The sequence below is a fragment of the Fistularia commersonii genome, chromosome 8 (assembly GCF_037954325.1).
Source record: "Fistularia commersonii isolate RoL2024-O1a breed Wild chromosome 8, RoL_Fcom_v1.0, whole genome shotgun sequence".
NCBI lineage: Eukaryota > Metazoa > Chordata > Actinopteri > Syngnathiformes > Fistulariidae > Fistularia > Fistularia commersonii.
Genome location: NC_141291.1, coordinates 5,289,406 through 5,307,718, shown reverse-complemented (window position 1 = coordinate 5,307,718; position 18,313 = coordinate 5,289,406). Strand labels below are relative to the sequence as shown.

General features: G+C 46.2%; 1 protein-coding gene across 1 annotated transcript in view; it reads left to right on the top strand.

Moving 5' to 3' along the window:
- The window catches only part of sugct (succinyl-CoA:glutarate-CoA transferase), a 55,545-nt gene that overhangs the window by 17,614 nt on the left and 19,618 nt on the right, over positions 1 to 18,313 (top strand). The window contains exons 11-12 of the mRNA XM_086150661.1: positions 55 to 152; positions 1,316 to 1,418. Of these exons, the coding sequence (XP_086006787.1) occupies positions 55 to 152; positions 1,316 to 1,418 (201 nt within the window). The remainder of the gene's footprint in view (positions 1 to 54; positions 153 to 1,315; positions 1,419 to 18,313) is intronic.

Below are 18,313 nucleotides of genomic sequence, written 5' to 3'. Positions count from 1 at the left end.
GCACCCTGATGTTATTTATGATAATATTATTTCCACTCTGTGTGTGTTTTCCAGGTGCTGCAGCTGCTGGAACTCACAGAGGAACCCAAGTACAAAACCAACAAGCTGCGGGTCCAGAACCGCAAGCAGCTCCTTCGCGTGCTGTCGCAGAGGTAGAAACACACACACACACACACACACACACACACACACACACGCTGCAACACCAGATCAAATGAAGAAAACCGTTTCAAATTGTCATCCGTGCAAATTCTTGGTATGGCATACAGTGTGTGTGTGTGTGTGTGTGTGTGTGTGCGTGTGTGCGTGTGTGCGTGTGTGTGTGCGCGCGCGCGCGCTTTGCCGGTCGCTTAGGTGACAAGGAATAGAAAAACAAAAGCACAGAAGGGCCTAAGCAGCACAGATTTCCCAATAAAAGTCAACTATCTTACTTATGCTGGCCTGACATCTCACGATTTTCACGGTGTCGACTAAAAACTGGAAGTTGGAAGGAAATTTTTGGAGTCGCAGCGCGCTCCCGTCGTCGCCAAAGTTAAGTATAAGGCGGTAATCAGATCAGTCTTCTCCTAGACTTGGCCTTACAACAATATCGAACGTGTTTGATATTTTCACAGTCTTTCAGTCTGCATGGTGATATCAAACTATCAACAACCAGGCGATGATCTCCAGCAAAACAGGAAACCTGGTAGACGAACAATCACCAGAGCTTTGCTGGTGGCAGAGATGGTGTTTGTTTGCGGTACGGATGAATGTTAACGGCGAAGGACGACGTGAACGCTATTGAGCGTCCAGAAAGCGGAGCGGGCGGTGGAGCTGTGGGCAGAACAGCCCGGCTTGGACTCTGTCAAGTCTCAGACGAATCATGACCAAGTGGAGAAGGAAAAGTGATGGACTTTGCAAATACCCGCTGAAAACATTGCATGCTGGGAATGAATGCAGAAAGTATCTAGTTGTAGTCTTGTAGATAGTGACCTGTAAGATCACGGTCATTGTACAATGTCAGTGTGAGACTAGGTTAAGACTTAAAACTCTAAAAACTAGTCTTTAGATTTGAGCAGATGTGAGATGAGATGTTTTTCAAGCATCTTTTCCAAATCTTTTCAGTCTTCTGCTGTACAGGTAGCTCTAGATGTGATAGAAAACATACCATATATTAAGCTTGTCAATCAAGATGTGCCACTAAAGTCCTACATTTTGACGAAATCACAAATTCTTCACGCTGTGTTGTTTTTTTTTTTTTTGTTTGTTTTATTTTTCACAGCCGTGTGGCTGCCTGTCTCACACACTTAATCTCCCCTCCCTTTCCGTGCGGCAGGCTCTTGCAGAAGACGACCTCCGACTGGCTGAAAAGCTTCGAGGGCTGCGGAGTTCCCGTCGGACCGATCAACAGCATCCAGGAAGTCTTCTCGGACCCGCAGGTCAGTGAGAGCGCTCGCGCTTGAGTATTTAAGCAACTTTGAGCAGGAAAAAAAACATCAGTACATCATCAACATAGCGATTTATATTCTTACCCTAATTTTTGGACCATTGAGCATACCTGAATATACAACGCACCCAATAAATTTGAAAGAGAAAAAAAATTGTGCACATGTGGCCACACTTGTCTATAAGCCACAAGTGTCAATTTGTAATATTTACACAAAAAGATATTGCACGGAAACATGTTTTTAACTTACCATAAAAGCTTTTTTCCGTCTGGTGAAAAAAATTAAAAATACAGTCGCGTACCAGGAAAAGTCACCGATAGCTATCTTTGTGTTTTTCCTGTGCACCAAAACAACTAAAGTCATCTTCTTCGATGTCGGAATGACCCTGTCACACACTTCACTGTCACTTCTGTAAACTGCACGTGTGTGTTCTGTGCGTAATTTCATTGGTCCGACGTGGCGAGGCGAAATATTTTGGCAGCGCGAAGCTTGTCGGTCTGTAAAAATCCATAAATCGGCCGCGTCATTGTTTAAACCGCGGTGTTCAAAGCGTGTGAAAAAAGTGGCAGCTAATAGTCAGGTGTTTACGGTAGATATTCATGTGTATCTGAACTGTCAAAGGACATGAACTGGATGGGGTTCCTTGTTTGACAATGACAAAACCTCCAGAAGGCTTTAGTGGGCAAAGTTTAGAAATCAATCTGAAGGGTTTTCACATTTTGGACACGAGATATTGGATCGCAGCTCCTTATATTAAATAATATTTGCCTTTCTTGGTAAATCATCTTGTTCACATCGTGTCGTGGCCCCCGAGGCCCGAAAATTGCTGTCATTTCCTCTACATGGACTAGACATACAGAGGAATCGAGAAGACGTTCTCACAATCCCACGGTAACAAAATAATAATAATAATAGTGCAAATTAAACAGTCAAGTAAACTATGAAGTATACAGTGCACACAGAAACTAACTCCTGGTGAGGTGAAAAGATGCCAGACAGTGAGCGGCATGAAGGCTGAAATGTATCAATATGTCATTTGAACATAGAGTAGCAGTAGCAGTTTTGTACAAAAGTAATATAAGTATTACCATAATGTATATGGCACAATAGCAGCATGATGGTTTTTTCTGTGACAGTGCAAAATCGCAGTTGTGCAAAAAAAAAAAAAAAAAAGTGGTCATATTGTGATATTGCAAGTATTACACAAAGTTCCAACGGTGACGTTTCACGGTGAAACAAGTTCATTTTTCGGTACCTTCTCGCCCATGTTAGCTGACTCATGCTAATTTTGCATTGTTCATTATTGAATTTCTGGATACGGACGTGGATCAAACTTCCTGTGTCAACCTTTTGTATACATGAGTGCTGGGACTTTGTGCCACCACGTGCGTGCTTGTGTGTGTGTGTATGTGTGTGTGTGTGTGTTTCATGGCTACCGTCTCTACATATTGATTTAAAAACACATTAGTCACCGCTCATGTTACACAACTCGACGTGTTCCAATAAGACGCCGACCCAGCGCTCATTACTCTGACTGCCCGCACGTGTGTGTGTGTGAGTGTGAGTGTGCGCGTGTGTGTGTGTGTGTGTGTGTGTGTGTGTGTGTGTGTGTGTGTGTGTGTGTGTGTGTGTGTGTGTGTGTGTGTGTGTGTGTGTGTGTGTGCTTGCGTGCCCTCATTTGTGTGTGTGGTGAGAACAAAGTAACAGGACATATGGCGGCTGTCTCTAGAAGCAACACAAATGGAATGAGTCACCATGAGCCTCAAATCAAACATTAAAGTTGCCGTCCAATGTTTTTTTTTTTCTTTGAAAAATGGAGAAAAGTAACGCAGGTGAACACCGGCTGCTTATTTAGACTTAAATCCCTCGGGGGGAGGTCGGGGGGGTTCAAGTCATCAGCGAGCACAGCACCAGTCATCAGATCGACATAAACAAGTCAAGGTGCAGGAAAGATCCTTGCAGGTGCAGGGGGTCACTGGAACGTCTCCAACACTCAGGGAGAAGTAAAAACCGACCTGGAGCTGTGTTTTTTTTTATTTATTTTTAAACCATATAGCCCCCCCACCTCCCGACTCACACACGCACGCACACATCCACTTGTGCAGAAACTCGCGGAGGATTTTCGGCTGGACTCCAACACCGTGGGCTGGAAATTGGACTTCCTGGCCTGCAGGGCTCAGAGATTAAGAGAACTTGAGCATCTTTCCGTCCATCATTAGAGGCCACACACACACACACACACACACACACACACACACACACACACACACACACACACACACACACACACACACAAAGTCACGCTAGGAGCCTATGAGGGACACGCCACTTCCTGGAGGCATTTTTATAAAACCCCGTGGCTGATCAGTCTCTCGATTGGTTGTTCCCTTGCGCGCCCCTTTACTCTGATTGGCTGTTGGACCGGTCAGTTGAGTTGTGATCTGCAAGCTGTGAAATCACAATTTTCAATTTGTAGATATTTTATTTCCCCTTTCTGCATCGACGGTAAAAACCTTTTCTTTCAAGTATGCTATTTAATTTTACTTCGACTATTTTTTCCTCCCAAGTTTTCTTGAAATATTTCCACCCGTCTGCTTTTGCTTCTTGCCTCTGAGAACGTGTATATCGCCCTCGTCTGGGAGTTTTTAAGTCTTGATTTTAGAGCCACACGTGGCAGCATCATGTGCGCCGCAGAGCATACCAGGCTGCCTCACACAAATAAAGCGAGTCGGACTAGCCTGTTAGCTTGTGGCTAGCGATAGCTTTGTGGCGGCGGGACGGACCAGGCGAAGTTCCTCACCCTCTGTACTTTTTTGAGTTCTGTGCTTTTTTTCCTCTTCTCTATAAGTTCTTTTTTTGTGCGTTTGAGAGGATGACAGCTCCCGTCGCCACCTGGCACGACACTGTCATACTCCGGCCATGACTCACGGCGCCTGCATGTGGTCGTTGTGTGTGTGTTTGTGTGTGCACGCGCGCATGTGTGTTTTTCAGACCAGCCCATCTGCCTCTTAAAGCCTGCGGCACCAACTTGTTTATAATACTTTTTTTTGGGGGGGGGGGGCGGGGGTTGAGAGTGTCAGGAAGGTGTGTGTGTGGACCTCAGGACTGGAACCAACGGGAGATGAGTCCAGGACACTGTTGGGAGATTACAACAAATCCCACAAGTTAAAAAGAATGCAGATAAAAAGGGTTGAGATTCTGCATTCCCTTAGATGGAGGTCAACCTGAAGAAAACGTCTAGAGCCTTTCAAATTAATTTTATTCATTTTTTTTGGCAGATTAATTATGAATTACTGATTAATTTCATTGCAGAAAAAAAATAATAATAATAATAATGTAGAAAAAAAAAACTTTGCGGAAATTGAAAAAATAAATTCAGTAATATAATATAATTTATCAAAAAAAATACTGTCAATCCAAAATTAATGCACACTTTTACAAAATTTTCACCTACATTTTTTTTTTAATGTTCTTTGACGTGACAATGGAAACCTCCAGGTGAGCCTCAACCAACTGAGCTCAGTTAAAAATATTTTTCCCCCTCCTGCGATGCAGGCCCGGACCTCTCAGGTCAAAGGTCAGTGGGTTAACGGTCAACAGCTTGTTGGTGAAACCAGTCTCTTTCTGAGATAATCACAAGCTCCTCCGCCTCGCCATGTTGGTTATATCTGAAATGCTGTTTGAAAGTGAACTCTGCACTGCCCTCTAGTGGATGCATCGCTTGGCTACCGTGGCAACGTAACGCACGCATGGGACTTGCAGAATGCGGCAGGTGTTCGACAGCGTCCGAAACGCACCCGTTTACCTAGAAACGCTCGGAATATTGGGGCTTCCCGCTCAGCGGTGCTGCGCAGAGGGTCGGCGCTCGCATTTCGTGTGAGGGCTTTTCGGGGTTTCGGCTCCTCGGCACCGGCGGCGGGTTGAGGATCAGGGGAGGGATCATCGCAGAAACTTCAGATTGAGCTCGCCCTCTTCAAAATAAAAAAAAAAAAAAAAAGCTCTGTGTCAAATTGATTCAGCCCTTTCTTATTTAAAATAGTTGTTTCCAGCAGGAGGCTGCAGAACCGGAGGCCAGAACGGTGGCAGATTTGTTTTGTTTTTGGATGTTCTTCTGGATGGGTCCTCCCTGTGTTCTCCATCTTCTACCCACCGTCCAAAATCAGCGGACGGAGGGAAGACGGATTGAAGGCTTTTAATTCAACCGTAGTTGTGAATGAGAGTGAAAGATTGGATGCCTGGAATGGCAGATCCATAGGTGACCAGTCCAGTTTAAGCCCCGCCTCTTTCCCCCTGGTCACCCGGGATTGGCCCCGGCCCCGCCTGTAGGTTATATAACAGAAGAGTTCCAACGATGTATTTTCTTGTTCTGATTATCGTCCATTTTCTCTCCTTTTCGGTCAGATCGTTTCAATCCAAGCCGGTGTTGCTGATGAAGAGTAACAGCGCCTTTCATTCTGTCAGCGAGCAGGAAAAAAAAAAAAAGGTTATTACGGAACGCGCGCACGTGTTTGTGTGCAAAACACTTCGAATTTGATTTAGTTTTTAAATAAATTGTTAGTTTAGGCCAGGGGTGTCAAACTCATTTCTCATGGCGGGCCACATACGAAGATGTCAAGTGGGCCGGACCATTAAAATGACAGCACACTCAGCAATAAATAACCAAAATATAATGTCTTTCCTCTGTTTCTTGGAATTTAATGAACAACCCTTTTACAAAACATTTCATGAAACACCTCATAGTCCCTTAGACAAACGTGTAATTTACTTTTATCATTCACATGGATGCATTGCAACTGATCTCACTGATCGTACAAAGACACAAAAAACTTTAACAAGTAATTGGTATTGAAAAATAAAGTAATGCGCTTTAAGATTAAATGAGACTTATAAAGAAAGGGATTTTTAAAGCATTTACACATGTGCCTATAAAATCTGAATTGAATCCCTGCCTACGCCTTACAAACTAAAGAGAGTGCTATTAGATGTGTAAGGAAGAAAGTATTTACCTGTAAATGTGTAAACTTCATCCATGAAACATGCATACACATACAATACATACTGAAAATGTAAGGAGTTGCATGAACAGTAGAATTCTACCATACTCGTTTGTAGTGAAGCTGGTGACAAACATTAAATTGCACATTTTCACTAGCAATTAGCTAGCTGGCTTTTACCGCTGCTTCACCGATTTCTCGGCTATCTGTGAAAGTGGACCGCTGTTTCCTCAGACCGGCTAGCAATTTGTTGATCTTTTCTCTTCTCAGTTGACCTTGTAAGCTATTGCAAGTTGTGATGAGTCTCGTAGTGGTGCCGAATATTATATTCCTTACATACCGGAACTTGTTGCGAACACACCAAGCACGAAGGTTTCCCATGCGTCTCCGTAAATAAATAGGACATAGTCAATTTTTTGAAAATTCTACACCCTTTATCTACTTTTCTCTGTTTTGATAACGACATTTTGGCTAATGAGGGAGTAGCGGGGAGGGCGAGAACGGGGTAGAAACACGGAGTAACAAGCAGCAGGTGGCGCATTGATACCGTCTGCTGATTGGTCCGTCTCAGTGATGCGGCTTGTCTTCTACTTTGACCAAAATAGTGCGCCCCCTAGTGGAAAATTCTTGAGTTGCACTTAATGAAAAAAATTAAATCCTTGTCTTTTATGCATTTTTTCACTTTCAAATTATCCTGCGGGCCCGATCAAACCTCCTAGCGGGCCGGTTCCGATCCGCGGGCCGTACGTTTGATACCCCTGGTCCAGGCTGTCTTTTATGAAAGCAGTGGATTCATGTCACTGTTGAACCGATGCCTGATGTTTGTTTGTTTTTCACCGCTGGTTGAAACACTCGCCTGGCCAAAATTTCATTTTTTTAATTTATGTATTTATTATTTTTTCCCCGCTGCAATCTCAGAAAAATATGTGAAAACAAGTGGTGGGGTTGGAAAAAAAAAAAAAAAATTAAGGCATTTTGGGGAAAAAAAAAAAAAAAAAAAGCAGGAATGTTCTCACGCCGCCATAGGAATGCTGTAGCATCAGGAACATTTCTCCCTGAAAAGTCCTAAAGGGAGCATCTCCTCTGAAATTTATGAAGAACCCCATAGGAACATTTTCTGGACGTCCCAAATGTCCTCTTCGCAAGAGCCGCAGTTTGGCCGTCAAATAATAAGGAATTTTCTCAGCGTTGCGAAGAGGACGTGAAGACGCGGGTCTTAAATTTGGATGTTTTCGGAACATTTCGGAGGTTCAATCGACGTTTTGGGTTTTACTCTGCGAGAAAGTATTTCGAGTATTTCGATGAGCTTTGAACAAAAGTCCCTGCACCGAGGTTCTATGAAGGTTCTTCGCTTACGTAATACCGCTTATGTCGGGTTTAGGAACCTTCTCCTTTAAGAGCCCCTCGTGTCGGAGTCGAGTGTCACCCTTTAACGGTTAATGGATGAAAACAATTAAAACTGGCGGTGCGTTTCGTTAATCCTCCACTGTATGTGTGTGCGTGTGTGTGTGTGCGGCGGGTTTCCTCCACACAGCAGCTCTGCTGCTGTTAATCAGGACGGTAGGAAGTCTTCACCCCACCGCCGAGAAATCTGGAAGCCATTTGGAAAAAGTCCAAACAGTCGTTTCTCTCCCGGCCGCTGGCTCGGGCGCGCTCGCTCACCACTTCCTGTTTCCCCCTTTCATCCGTCTCTCTGCCCCCTTTGTTTCGGTTCCTTCTCCTCACGGTGTTTCCAGAGGAAGTCTACCCCCCCCCCCCCCCCCCATCTCATCATCCCGCAAACGTTCCGTCAGCGTGGAAACGCAAGTCGGCCAACGGGGCCGCTCTGCCCGACCGGAGGCGTTTGAGCTTCAATTGGACTGTGATACCCGTGAGCCTCAGCTGGTGTCAGCGTGTCATACGATTCCCCTTTTTTCCAGATCCAAGATTGAAACCTGACTTTAATTACGGCGGCTCGGAGGATCCAATCACGTCGGGCGGTCATAAAACACCAGAGACGTGAAAAAGTACACTAAGTCTACGTGCAAAAGGGAGAGACTTGTAAAAGTACAAGTGCTGATTCAAAGGAAATTACAGGCACTGAAATGTACTGCAGTCGGCGCGGCGGTTAGCACCTCGACCTCACCGCCTCCATTACGACCGCCTTCTCTCTGTGCGGGTTCTCCATAGAACGCTGTTCTAAGAATTTGGAACTACCCTCCTTTTTAGTTTTGCATTCCCACCGGCAGTAAAGGACTACGGAACACCAGCATCTTAAGCGGCAGACTCAAAAACTAGCCGAGAACTTTCCGATGGGGGAAACACAAAACTTTCAACTCGGAGAGCAAAGTCGCCGCAGCGTTCAGGGTCCGCCTGGCAGGAGTAATAACCATCGACTATACGACGGGTCGGCATTTTTATTTCTTTGCTGTGTGACCAACGCCGCTAACTCATTTGTTCCACCTTGACTCCTGGAAACCCTTGTGTTGTGTAGCAGGCCAGAAGGGCTGGGACCTCTTTGTCAAGTCTGTTCGTTGCCAATTCTGTACATTTTGTTGCAAAAAACAGCTGACTACTTTGATTCCAGCTCTAAGAACTGTCCGGGACAAATTTGGTTCCCTTTGGTACCCTTCTCCCGGGTAACCTTTCAGTTCTGCATTCCCACAGGCAGTAAGGGACCACGGTAGGGGCAGGTGTGGCATTAAAATCTGCAACATGCACATTAAGCCCGACACTCAAAAACAAACCAACAGGAAGGACATAAGTACAACACGGAGAGTGGAGTCTGTCAGATGATTTGAAGTGTTTTATATCATCCACGCGCCGTTAGCTAACTCTAAACTTTTTTTGGTTCGATTGCGAGCCCTGGAGACCCTTTTGTGTCGTAGCGGTCCAGAAGAGATTGCGCGAGCTTTGTCGGTCTATTCGTCGCCGGTTCCATCCTTTGTCGCAGAAAAACAGCCGACCAGTGACCACAGTAGTTTTTAAAAATGGCACGGCCCAGTCCGCAAGAAGTATCTGGTGCATCATCCCTGGTTCCTCTACTGTTTGAATTTGCCAAAATACGTCCGAGCTCAGGGGTCGGCAACCCTTAACACCCACAGAGCCATTTGGACCCGGTTTCCTCGGAAAGAAAACACTGGGAGCCGCAATTACTTTTTGACGTCTAAAATAAAGGTACCACTGTATATATTGTTTTTTTATTACCTTTACACTTTGTACAAACAAGTGTGTGGTGTGTTGCTTCTGAAATTCAGAAAGTATTACGGAGAAAATTAAATTTTATTTATGTAATGAACTCATTTTGAGCTTTGGGCTTTCAGAGCGTGTAGCGGAGCCTTGACCTGAATTTCAAAAATAGATCGGGAAAAAAATCACTGTCAGTAAACAATAAAAAATAAATATTCGCAAAATATCTTCATAAATATTCATTTTACCTGGTTTATGAGACTTCTGCGCCTGAACTTCTGCGCGCAGCATCTGCAAATCGGGACTTTACCGGCTGGCGGGTATACCGGCTTCAGCGAGTGTGACGTTATTTTGAGCGGTGAAAAATAATAAATGTAATTTTATTTAATATTTCAAGATCACAATAATCTCCCAACTTAGAACTAAAAGTTAAAAAAAGGAATTAACACAAATCAAATACACTTCAATTCAATATTTATAATTTATTTTCCCAAGCCTCTCGGAGCCGCGGTGTAAAGGTGAAACAGCCGCGGGTTGCCGACCCCTGACCTCACTCCTGAAAAGGTTCTAGGAACTGCACGAAGTGTGAAAGCAGCTCTTCCCCCAAGCTTCTTCCCGGGTTCTCCATCTTCCCCCGCAGCAGGCGAAAAAAACAGTCTGAAGGTTCGTCGAAAACCGGAGCCAATGCTCTCCGCTCTTGACATCGGGAAGAAATACGATGACGCGAACGGACGAATCGATTGCAAGTGTTGTCACGCTTCATAAAACCCCTGAATAATATTATCAATCCATAAGACCCTGCATCCTAATTTTCTTCGGCGTCAAATCCCCCCTGACGTTCCGGTGCGCCGTCGCTCTTCGGGGAGGAATGGATCACGTCTGCAGGAGACAGTCCTCCAACTCTTAAAGAGCCTGGAAAGGGTCCGTCTCTCCTTCCACCTCGCGCAGCAGCGCTGTCACGCTTCATAAATATCCCCAGCCGACGCTGGGAGTATTTCTCTCGCCTCCTGCTCTGACGTTCGCTGACCCTCGCGACCTCGACGGAAGCCATCTGTCCGTCCACGACGGCTTCGGTACCCAAGCCTGACCCTCACCTTCATCTCATCGGTGGCTTTCCGGTTTCCTACCGCGGGGCGCTGATTGGCGGTAGATGGCACGAGAGAATGTAAGCCAATTTATACTTCCGCTGGGTTTACACCAAAAGATTGGCGGTCGCAAAAAACTGAAAGTCGGAAGGAAATTTGAGGAGTTTTTCCGGAGTGGCAGGTTAAGTATGAGGTGGTAATCTGAGCTGTTCTAGCTCAGTCTTTTCCTAGTCTTGTGCTTACAACCAAACATGTTTAGCATCCTTACAATTGATAACTCAGAAAGGAGCTCCAGCGAAACGGCAAACCCGGTAGACAAGCGTATTGGTGGCAGAGATGGTATTTGTTGGTGGAAGGGATGAACGGGAACGGGAATGGTGGAGAGCAGAACGGCCCGGCTCTTGCGATTGTCAACTCTCCGACGTATCGAGTGGAGAAGGAAAAGTGATGGACTGAGATAATAGAGCAGAGGTGGGCAAACTACGGCCCGCGGGCCACAGCCGGCCCGTCGGTCTTTTTAATCCGGCCCGCCAAAGACTGCTACGGAATTCATCCTTGATATGAATGATTGGATCAATGAATAAGGGCGCTCAAACAGGAGATGATTTCATTTTTGGAGCTACTTGAGAATTTTCCTGAGCTGAATGACACCAATTGGCTTTGTGATTTAACCTTTACTGTGGACATACTGACACATGAATGAGCTGCACGTGAAGCTACTAGGATAAAAAAAATTTTGCTTTGTGCATGAAATGCAAGCAAACTTCAGAGCCTTCAAAACCAAGCTGGATTTATTTTCAAAGCAACTGTCAGACGAGTCTGATATGTACTATCAACATTTTTTTTTTTTTTTTTTTTTTTCCGATATTTACTGTATCTTGTGCTGACCTGGCCCGTCTGTCAAATTTTAAAAGCCAATGCGGCCCCTGAGCTAAAAAGTTTGCCCAACCACGTAATAGAGGCTCTGCAAATACCTGCTAGTAGTAGCAAAATGCTAGTAGAATCTAGTTGTAGTCGTGTGAATAGTGATGCTGAAAGATTCTCAGTCTTTGTAAAGTCTTGGGAAACCCTAAAAACTCTCTCTTTTTAGATGTGAACAGGCGTTAGATGATCATTTTCCACACGTCTTTACCGATCTTTACAAAGTCTTCTGATGAATGGCTAGTTTTAGATTACCGAAGTCAATTACTGAATCCCCTTTGGGTTAAATTAGCTTCATCAGATAAGATAATAGTAGGGTTTTGACAATTCGCCAAGCTTTTCAAAAGACAGGCTTTAGAACTAATAACAAGCTTAATTTGGCTCATTAATTTGGTCAATCGGATCGATTGATACCGTTTTGGTAATCTTGACTCTGGTGTGTCCGTCCTCACCTCCTACAACGCAAACCCTGGAAGTCGGTGCTTTCCGGAACAACCGAGAAAGCCATTACAGCGACGACCGGCTTCATCACGCCGTTGGAAAAAGAAAAAAAAAATCGAACGAACCGTACCTGAGAAGCCATTTGGCCGAAGGCTCTGAAAATTACAAAAGCTCGGCGTGTACCCGACGACAAGCGGAGCGATACAAGATCCCCCCGCCTCTCGGACGTGCGTGCAAAGCCGAAACGGCGAGAAGACTGCTTTTTCTGTTAAAAAAAAACCTCTCGATTTTGAGTTATCGGTCGAAATCCGGAGAAAGAAAAGACAGGATATGAGCTGCGGTTACACTAAAACGTCTAATAATTCTCGAGTTGATTCTCTGGAGGTTTTTAAAAACCTCCGGGATTAATTTAGGGGTTCGAGCGAAGAGACGGGGAAAAGGCAGAGCTGTCGATTCCTCTGGAAACGGACGAAGGGGAAGAAAGAAAGACCTTTGTAGTCGGTTCGGCTCCTGGATCGCTCCCTTAAAACATACAAAGGGTTGCGGGTTAAAATGCCAGCCGCCGGGCCGCGGAGCCCTTTGATTCCTCGCCTAGCGAGGCGGTCTCGCCGCCAGAAGCGGGCGGTTTCACCCTAAAGAGCGTCTTGATTTATGCGAGGCATCCACTTCAGAGGCCGTTTAGGTTTCAGCTGGGATAAATCAAACGTACCTCCAGTAGTCAGGATATTGAAGCCATATTTAGCCGGATACTTTTTCGCAGAGACCTGGCCGCTGCCCAGGCGACATGACAGATACATGGACCGGAGGGTTTGTAATCGTAAAAGCGAGGTCGGTCGCCGCCGAACTCCGGGGAGGGAGAGGGAAATAGAGCGAGAGAAGGTTGAAAATGACGGTGACAGCTTCGACGCTTCGAAACCGTAGAGGAGATGAAGAGCTGGGCGGGCGAAAAAAAAAGGAAAAATGACAGAGGAGCGGAGTAGGAATGGTAATGAAAGACAGAGCTGACAAATTGCTTTCACGAACATCGGGTCCCTGACGGTTATTTACGGAAAAGGTCGGAGCGGAACGGCGGACGTCGAAATCGAAAAAAGACGGCGGGAGGAAAACGTTAAATCGACACGTTTGGATAAAATAGAAATCGTTCGGATTCGTTACTTGTAATAACGTCAGAGCAGGTGTGCGGGGTGACCTTTGAAAATCGTGTGAGAGCCATTTTTACTCAAAAATAAAAAAAACAAACAAATATTGGCTTGACATCGGTTCTATTCGATGCGACACGGCGCGCTTCTTCGTTAGTTTAGTCCCCGTCTCCTGGACGTGACGACCAAAACGAACTCAGGATCGCGATCTAATTCTAAGCCATTTACTGATCTGTGTACACAAAACTGAGTGTGCATGCTGCAAGAATTGAACTTATATGCTATTAAAAAATGGAAAATAACTACATAGCCTATGTTTGCACATTCGATCAATCTACATCTACATTCATTTTTGTTTTTTTTTTTGGAATTTGAATTTAATTATTGAGTCATTTCATATTTAAATTAATTTTTTGTCTGTGGCATTTTGGAAGGTACATTGGTATTTTTGTTTTATGAATTAGCTTGATTGGTACTTTTTTCTGTCTCTTGTTTCCTCTCTTGCGGTCGCCCCGCAGCTGCAGTTGTCAGACTACACTCTTTGTTTTGACGAGTTTTAAAAAAGCTTCGTAGACTCCGGATGCATGTCCTGATCCGTTACGGTTTCACCCGGTGTCCGGCTAGGTCAAGGTACGGGCGGGTTTTTATTGAATTGATATTGGGGTTGCCTAGCGACACAACCGATCTCAACCAAACTCCAATCAGAAAATTTCATAGAAGCGCCCCGGTCCCTTTTGCGAAAGCTCGTGAGAAGCCGTTGGATTCCTGCTTCGTCATAATCCTTGTCAAAAAGTTCCGACGTCATTTGCGATCTCTCTCTTATTTTTCCGCTGTATTTAAAATCCAAGCGAATCTGGTGGCGCCTGCCGTACGGATCCATCCCCGCTGCCGCTCACAATAAATCACCCTCCACGCTAGGTTTCATGATTATCACTGCCCTCCAGTGATGTCACAGAACCCCGGGCCGGGTCTTTCATTTTTCCGACCGGATTTCCACGGTTCCGGGCCGGCTCGGTGCGGCCGCCGACAGCAAAAGGAGCGGCTGAAAAGCCTCCGAGATGATTGCGAGCGACAAGCCGCGACCCCGCCGACGTAGACCAGATGCAAACATTACATAACGTCGGCTCACCTCACACACCGATCCCGGCGTGTTCGTAGCATTGCCTGCTCCGAGGCCGGAGGTTCTCGCCGGAACCCGAGGCTTTCGGTCTGCACCCTCGAGTGAAACAGGCGCCCTAAACCCGTTTTTGGCAGCCAGTACAATGAAAAGGCTGAGAACGAACCAAATACAGAAGGAAAACTTCACTCGCTCGCAGATATTTACAGATGTACTTCCAATATTTAGAAACCAAAGTCCAGGAATTCATATTAAGCCAAGTCCATGAAATCGTCAGAAATAAGTGTCTGCACGAGGAGGTTCCAGGGGCGGAGATTTTACTCGGGAAGAAAGCGGCAACCGAAAAGATGATCGACGGCATCGGAGATATCTTTGGCTTCTGTTTTCCTGTCAAAGGAGGGCGGATTTTCGACTGCGCATTAACAGCCGCAGAGGACGGCTCGCTGTCTTACGAGGGTATCCAGGGACACTGTTTTGCTTTCCACGGATACAACAGGAAGGTGCTTTCCGATTTGAAAAAAAAAAAAAAGGACTGACTCTCGAACGAACCTTTTTGAAATTCAACATACACCTTTGCAACTTTTTGGGCAAAACTTTTTTTCTAAAGGTTAAAACTGTAAGACTTTGTTGGACAGAAGTCAGACGCTCTGAACAAAAGAAGTACCTCCAAGGTCCAGATTTCGCCACTTTCTCACTGTGAGGAGTTTTTGCGGCTCCTCGAAACTTTTTAGGAAGTTGACTGTTTAGTGGGGGGTTCAGCTCCTACTCTGAGGCAGGGTCTTTTTACGGTCCACTGGGAACGCCCATGACCTAAGTGCTTGATGGTTGGCGGGTGACATAAGCCACGGCCAAGACCAGATACTTCCAGTGGACCGCGGAGCGCCATTTTTAAAAAGTACTGTGGCCACTGGTCAGTTGTTTTCTTGCGACAAAGGATGGAATCAGCGACGAAAGGACCGATGAAGCTCGTCTAGGCTCTTCTGACCTGCTACCCCACAGAGGGCTTTCCAGGGCTCACCGTAGAACATAACCATTTTGGCCCAAATTAGTTTGGAGTTAGCAAACGGCACGTGGAGAAAATAAGACTTCAACCCATCTGACTTTTCCTCTCCATGTTGTACTCATGTCCTTCCTCTTCCTCCCCTTGGTATGTTTTTGAGTGCCGGGCTTATGGTGAATGTCGCAGATACTTGCGCCACACCTGTCCTGACCGTCGTCCCTTTTACTGCTTGCAGAACTAGACGCCTCCCTTGGAGGAGGGGAACCAAAGTTGACCTAGACAGTTCTTAGGCTGACCTCAGGCAGATTCTGAAACGGGTTCTTGTCCAGAGCACCGCGTGTCCCGAACCCAAGAGGTTGTCCTCAGGCTGCGGAAACCGACCGTTCAAATGACACTGAAGTCCACGTACCCAACAGCCGCTTTCCCCAGGAGAAGATAAATTCCCTTCGTAATTCCCTGCTAACTCGTCTTTCTCCATTTCCATGAGAGGTCTTTGATTCTTTTTATGAAAAGTTTTATTTTTGGTTTCCTTTGTCCCCGAAACTCACGGATGTTCGTCCCTTCCTTCCTCACATGCCGCGATGCCTGAAAGTCACTCAGCGGTCGACCTGCTGCTTCTCCGGAGGCCAATAGTTCTTATCATTCGCCGGATGGAATGACGGATTTATTCCCCCCGGCTCCATCCGAAGAAGCGCGTCCTGTATTCATCCCGGCGACAGCTGATGGATGATCGGGGAGCGCTCGCCCCCGAAACCCCTAAGCCCCCTTCCGATATTTGGCAAGGTGTTTTCACACGGTGTGTGTTCAATTTGCCTCGAATTCACGGTTCCGGCCTGCGAGAGCATTAATCGAGGTTCTCCAGCCCAGCGTTTCCAGACCTCCGTCATGTTTCCCGACCCCCAGGCTGCTGCTCAATGAGCCGTGGATCCTGATGGCGTTCATCGGGGGCCCTTAGATCAGCGGCTTCTGACATGACGATACACAAGGGCAGCCATCGCTAGATTTATATTCATTTTCTCCCGCTGCCGAGTCGCGGACCTGCACACTATAAAAATATTTATTGCCAAAAAAAAAAAAAGATCCCCCGAGGAATCGGCCAGAGACTGGATAAAAACCTCCAAATGATTACCTAAGTCATCCTGAGCCACCCGGAGGGCATGTTGGCCTGGTCCTTCTCAGTAATTGATTTTGATTTAGTCAAAACGGTCGCCAGCCGCGCCCTCACCTCAGCACAACTGAAAGAACCAATGGGGTTCGGTGTCAAGTCGTGTATCCAGCGTTATTGGGATACTAGTTATTGTCCAAGTACCCTTCAGGAAAGTACTTTCCGAACGAAAAGCACAAACCTTTTTGTTTGAAATTCCGTATAAACCTTAGCAACTTTTTTGGACAAAACTTCTCTCTGGATGAAACTGTAAGACTTTGTTGGACAAAAAAAGAACTTCTAAGTTCAAGTTTTCAGTGCTTTTAGTTGCTTTTACACTTGTAAGGAGTTGCAGGTCCTTGAAGTGTTTTTAGGATGTCTCATTCATTCAGGTCTTGGTAAATTCTTGTCGAACTCTTCCTGTCGTGGCTACTGGACTTGAATTTCTTCACTGGAAGATGTTTCACCGCTCATCTGAGAAGGTTCTCCAGTTCCAATAACCTTTGGGGAGTGTCTAAATGTAACTGCCAGGTTTTGGGGCGGCTGTAGGTTATGATGGCTTGTTATGACGAGGGGCTGAAATGTCTTCAAGTGAAGAAATTTCAGTCCAGTTGCCACGACAAGAAGATTTGGACAAACCATTTTAGGACTCTTTGTGCGTTCACGAAAGGAACCCTGGATAATCAACATCGGTGCCTAGAACCGTTTTAGCTCCTGTTCTGAGGTCTTTTTCCCGATCCAAAGAAACCTAAATGATGTAGTTGATGATTGGTGATTGGTGGGATACGCTGCGCCCAGTAGCACATACGCCTCGCAGAATGTAGAGCGACATTTTTTAAAAAACAATCTTGGTCACTGGTCGACTGCAAAAAATGGATGGACAAAGATGTGGCCTGCGATGGCACAGGGGCTCAAAGCAGTACCGGGACATTTTGGTCAGAATAAGTCCGGAGTTAGTTAATGGCGGGTTCTTCACAAGGCAAAGCGACACACGGAGAAAATAAAAACACCCCGACCCACCTGATCGTCTGCGATCATTATTTACGCCGTGCAGAGCGCAAATGCTGTGGAGACTCGGCTCTCCATGTCGTCCGTGTCTTCCTTTTCTTTGCGGCGGCGCTTCATATGCACATCGCAGACGCTCGCGTCGCAGCGGGTGGTCCCTTACTACCGCATGTGAGAATATAAGAATAAAAAGTTCCCGTTTGAAGCCGGACATTTCTCAGACCTGCCCAAGAGCGATTCCGCCGTCTCCGAGAGACATCCAGTAATATTTACACCAGCCCACCGCTCGGGGGGTCGGCGGGTCACAGATCCACTCGGGGCGCCGGGGGAACGGCGTCTTGACTGTCGTCGCGGATGCGAAACCCACGCACGGCATTTCCGTCCACGTCCCCGCCCTGAGAACCTGGACATCGTCAAAGCGGCCTCTCACTTCCCCAGATGTCCCGGCAGACAGCTGTTCCCTTACGTGACCCTCGCTCCGCGCCGTCACTTCCTCCTCCCACTCCCTTCGCCGATTGCCGCGGACGCGCCTGATGGCTTTTCCACGCGCTGGCTCTGAGGTTCGGCCGCCGCCCCGTGAGGGAGGGGGACGCCAGGACAAGACCGCGATATATGAATTTTTGACGGGGGGAACTAAACAAAAACCTCAAAGGATATTTATTTACCGTCCCACAAAGTCTCAACGTCATCCGTTGAGTCCCGTAATGAAATCCCGGAGAAGGCCTTTCGTTTGAGAAAATAAACATTAGCTTGAGGAAATGAGCCAAAAAAAAAAAAAAAAAAAATTTAATTGAGTTTGCGTCAAAGAGCTGAGATGAAAATCTGACAGTCCCGATTGGTTTTCCATTCGAGAGACATTCCAGCGGCGGTGT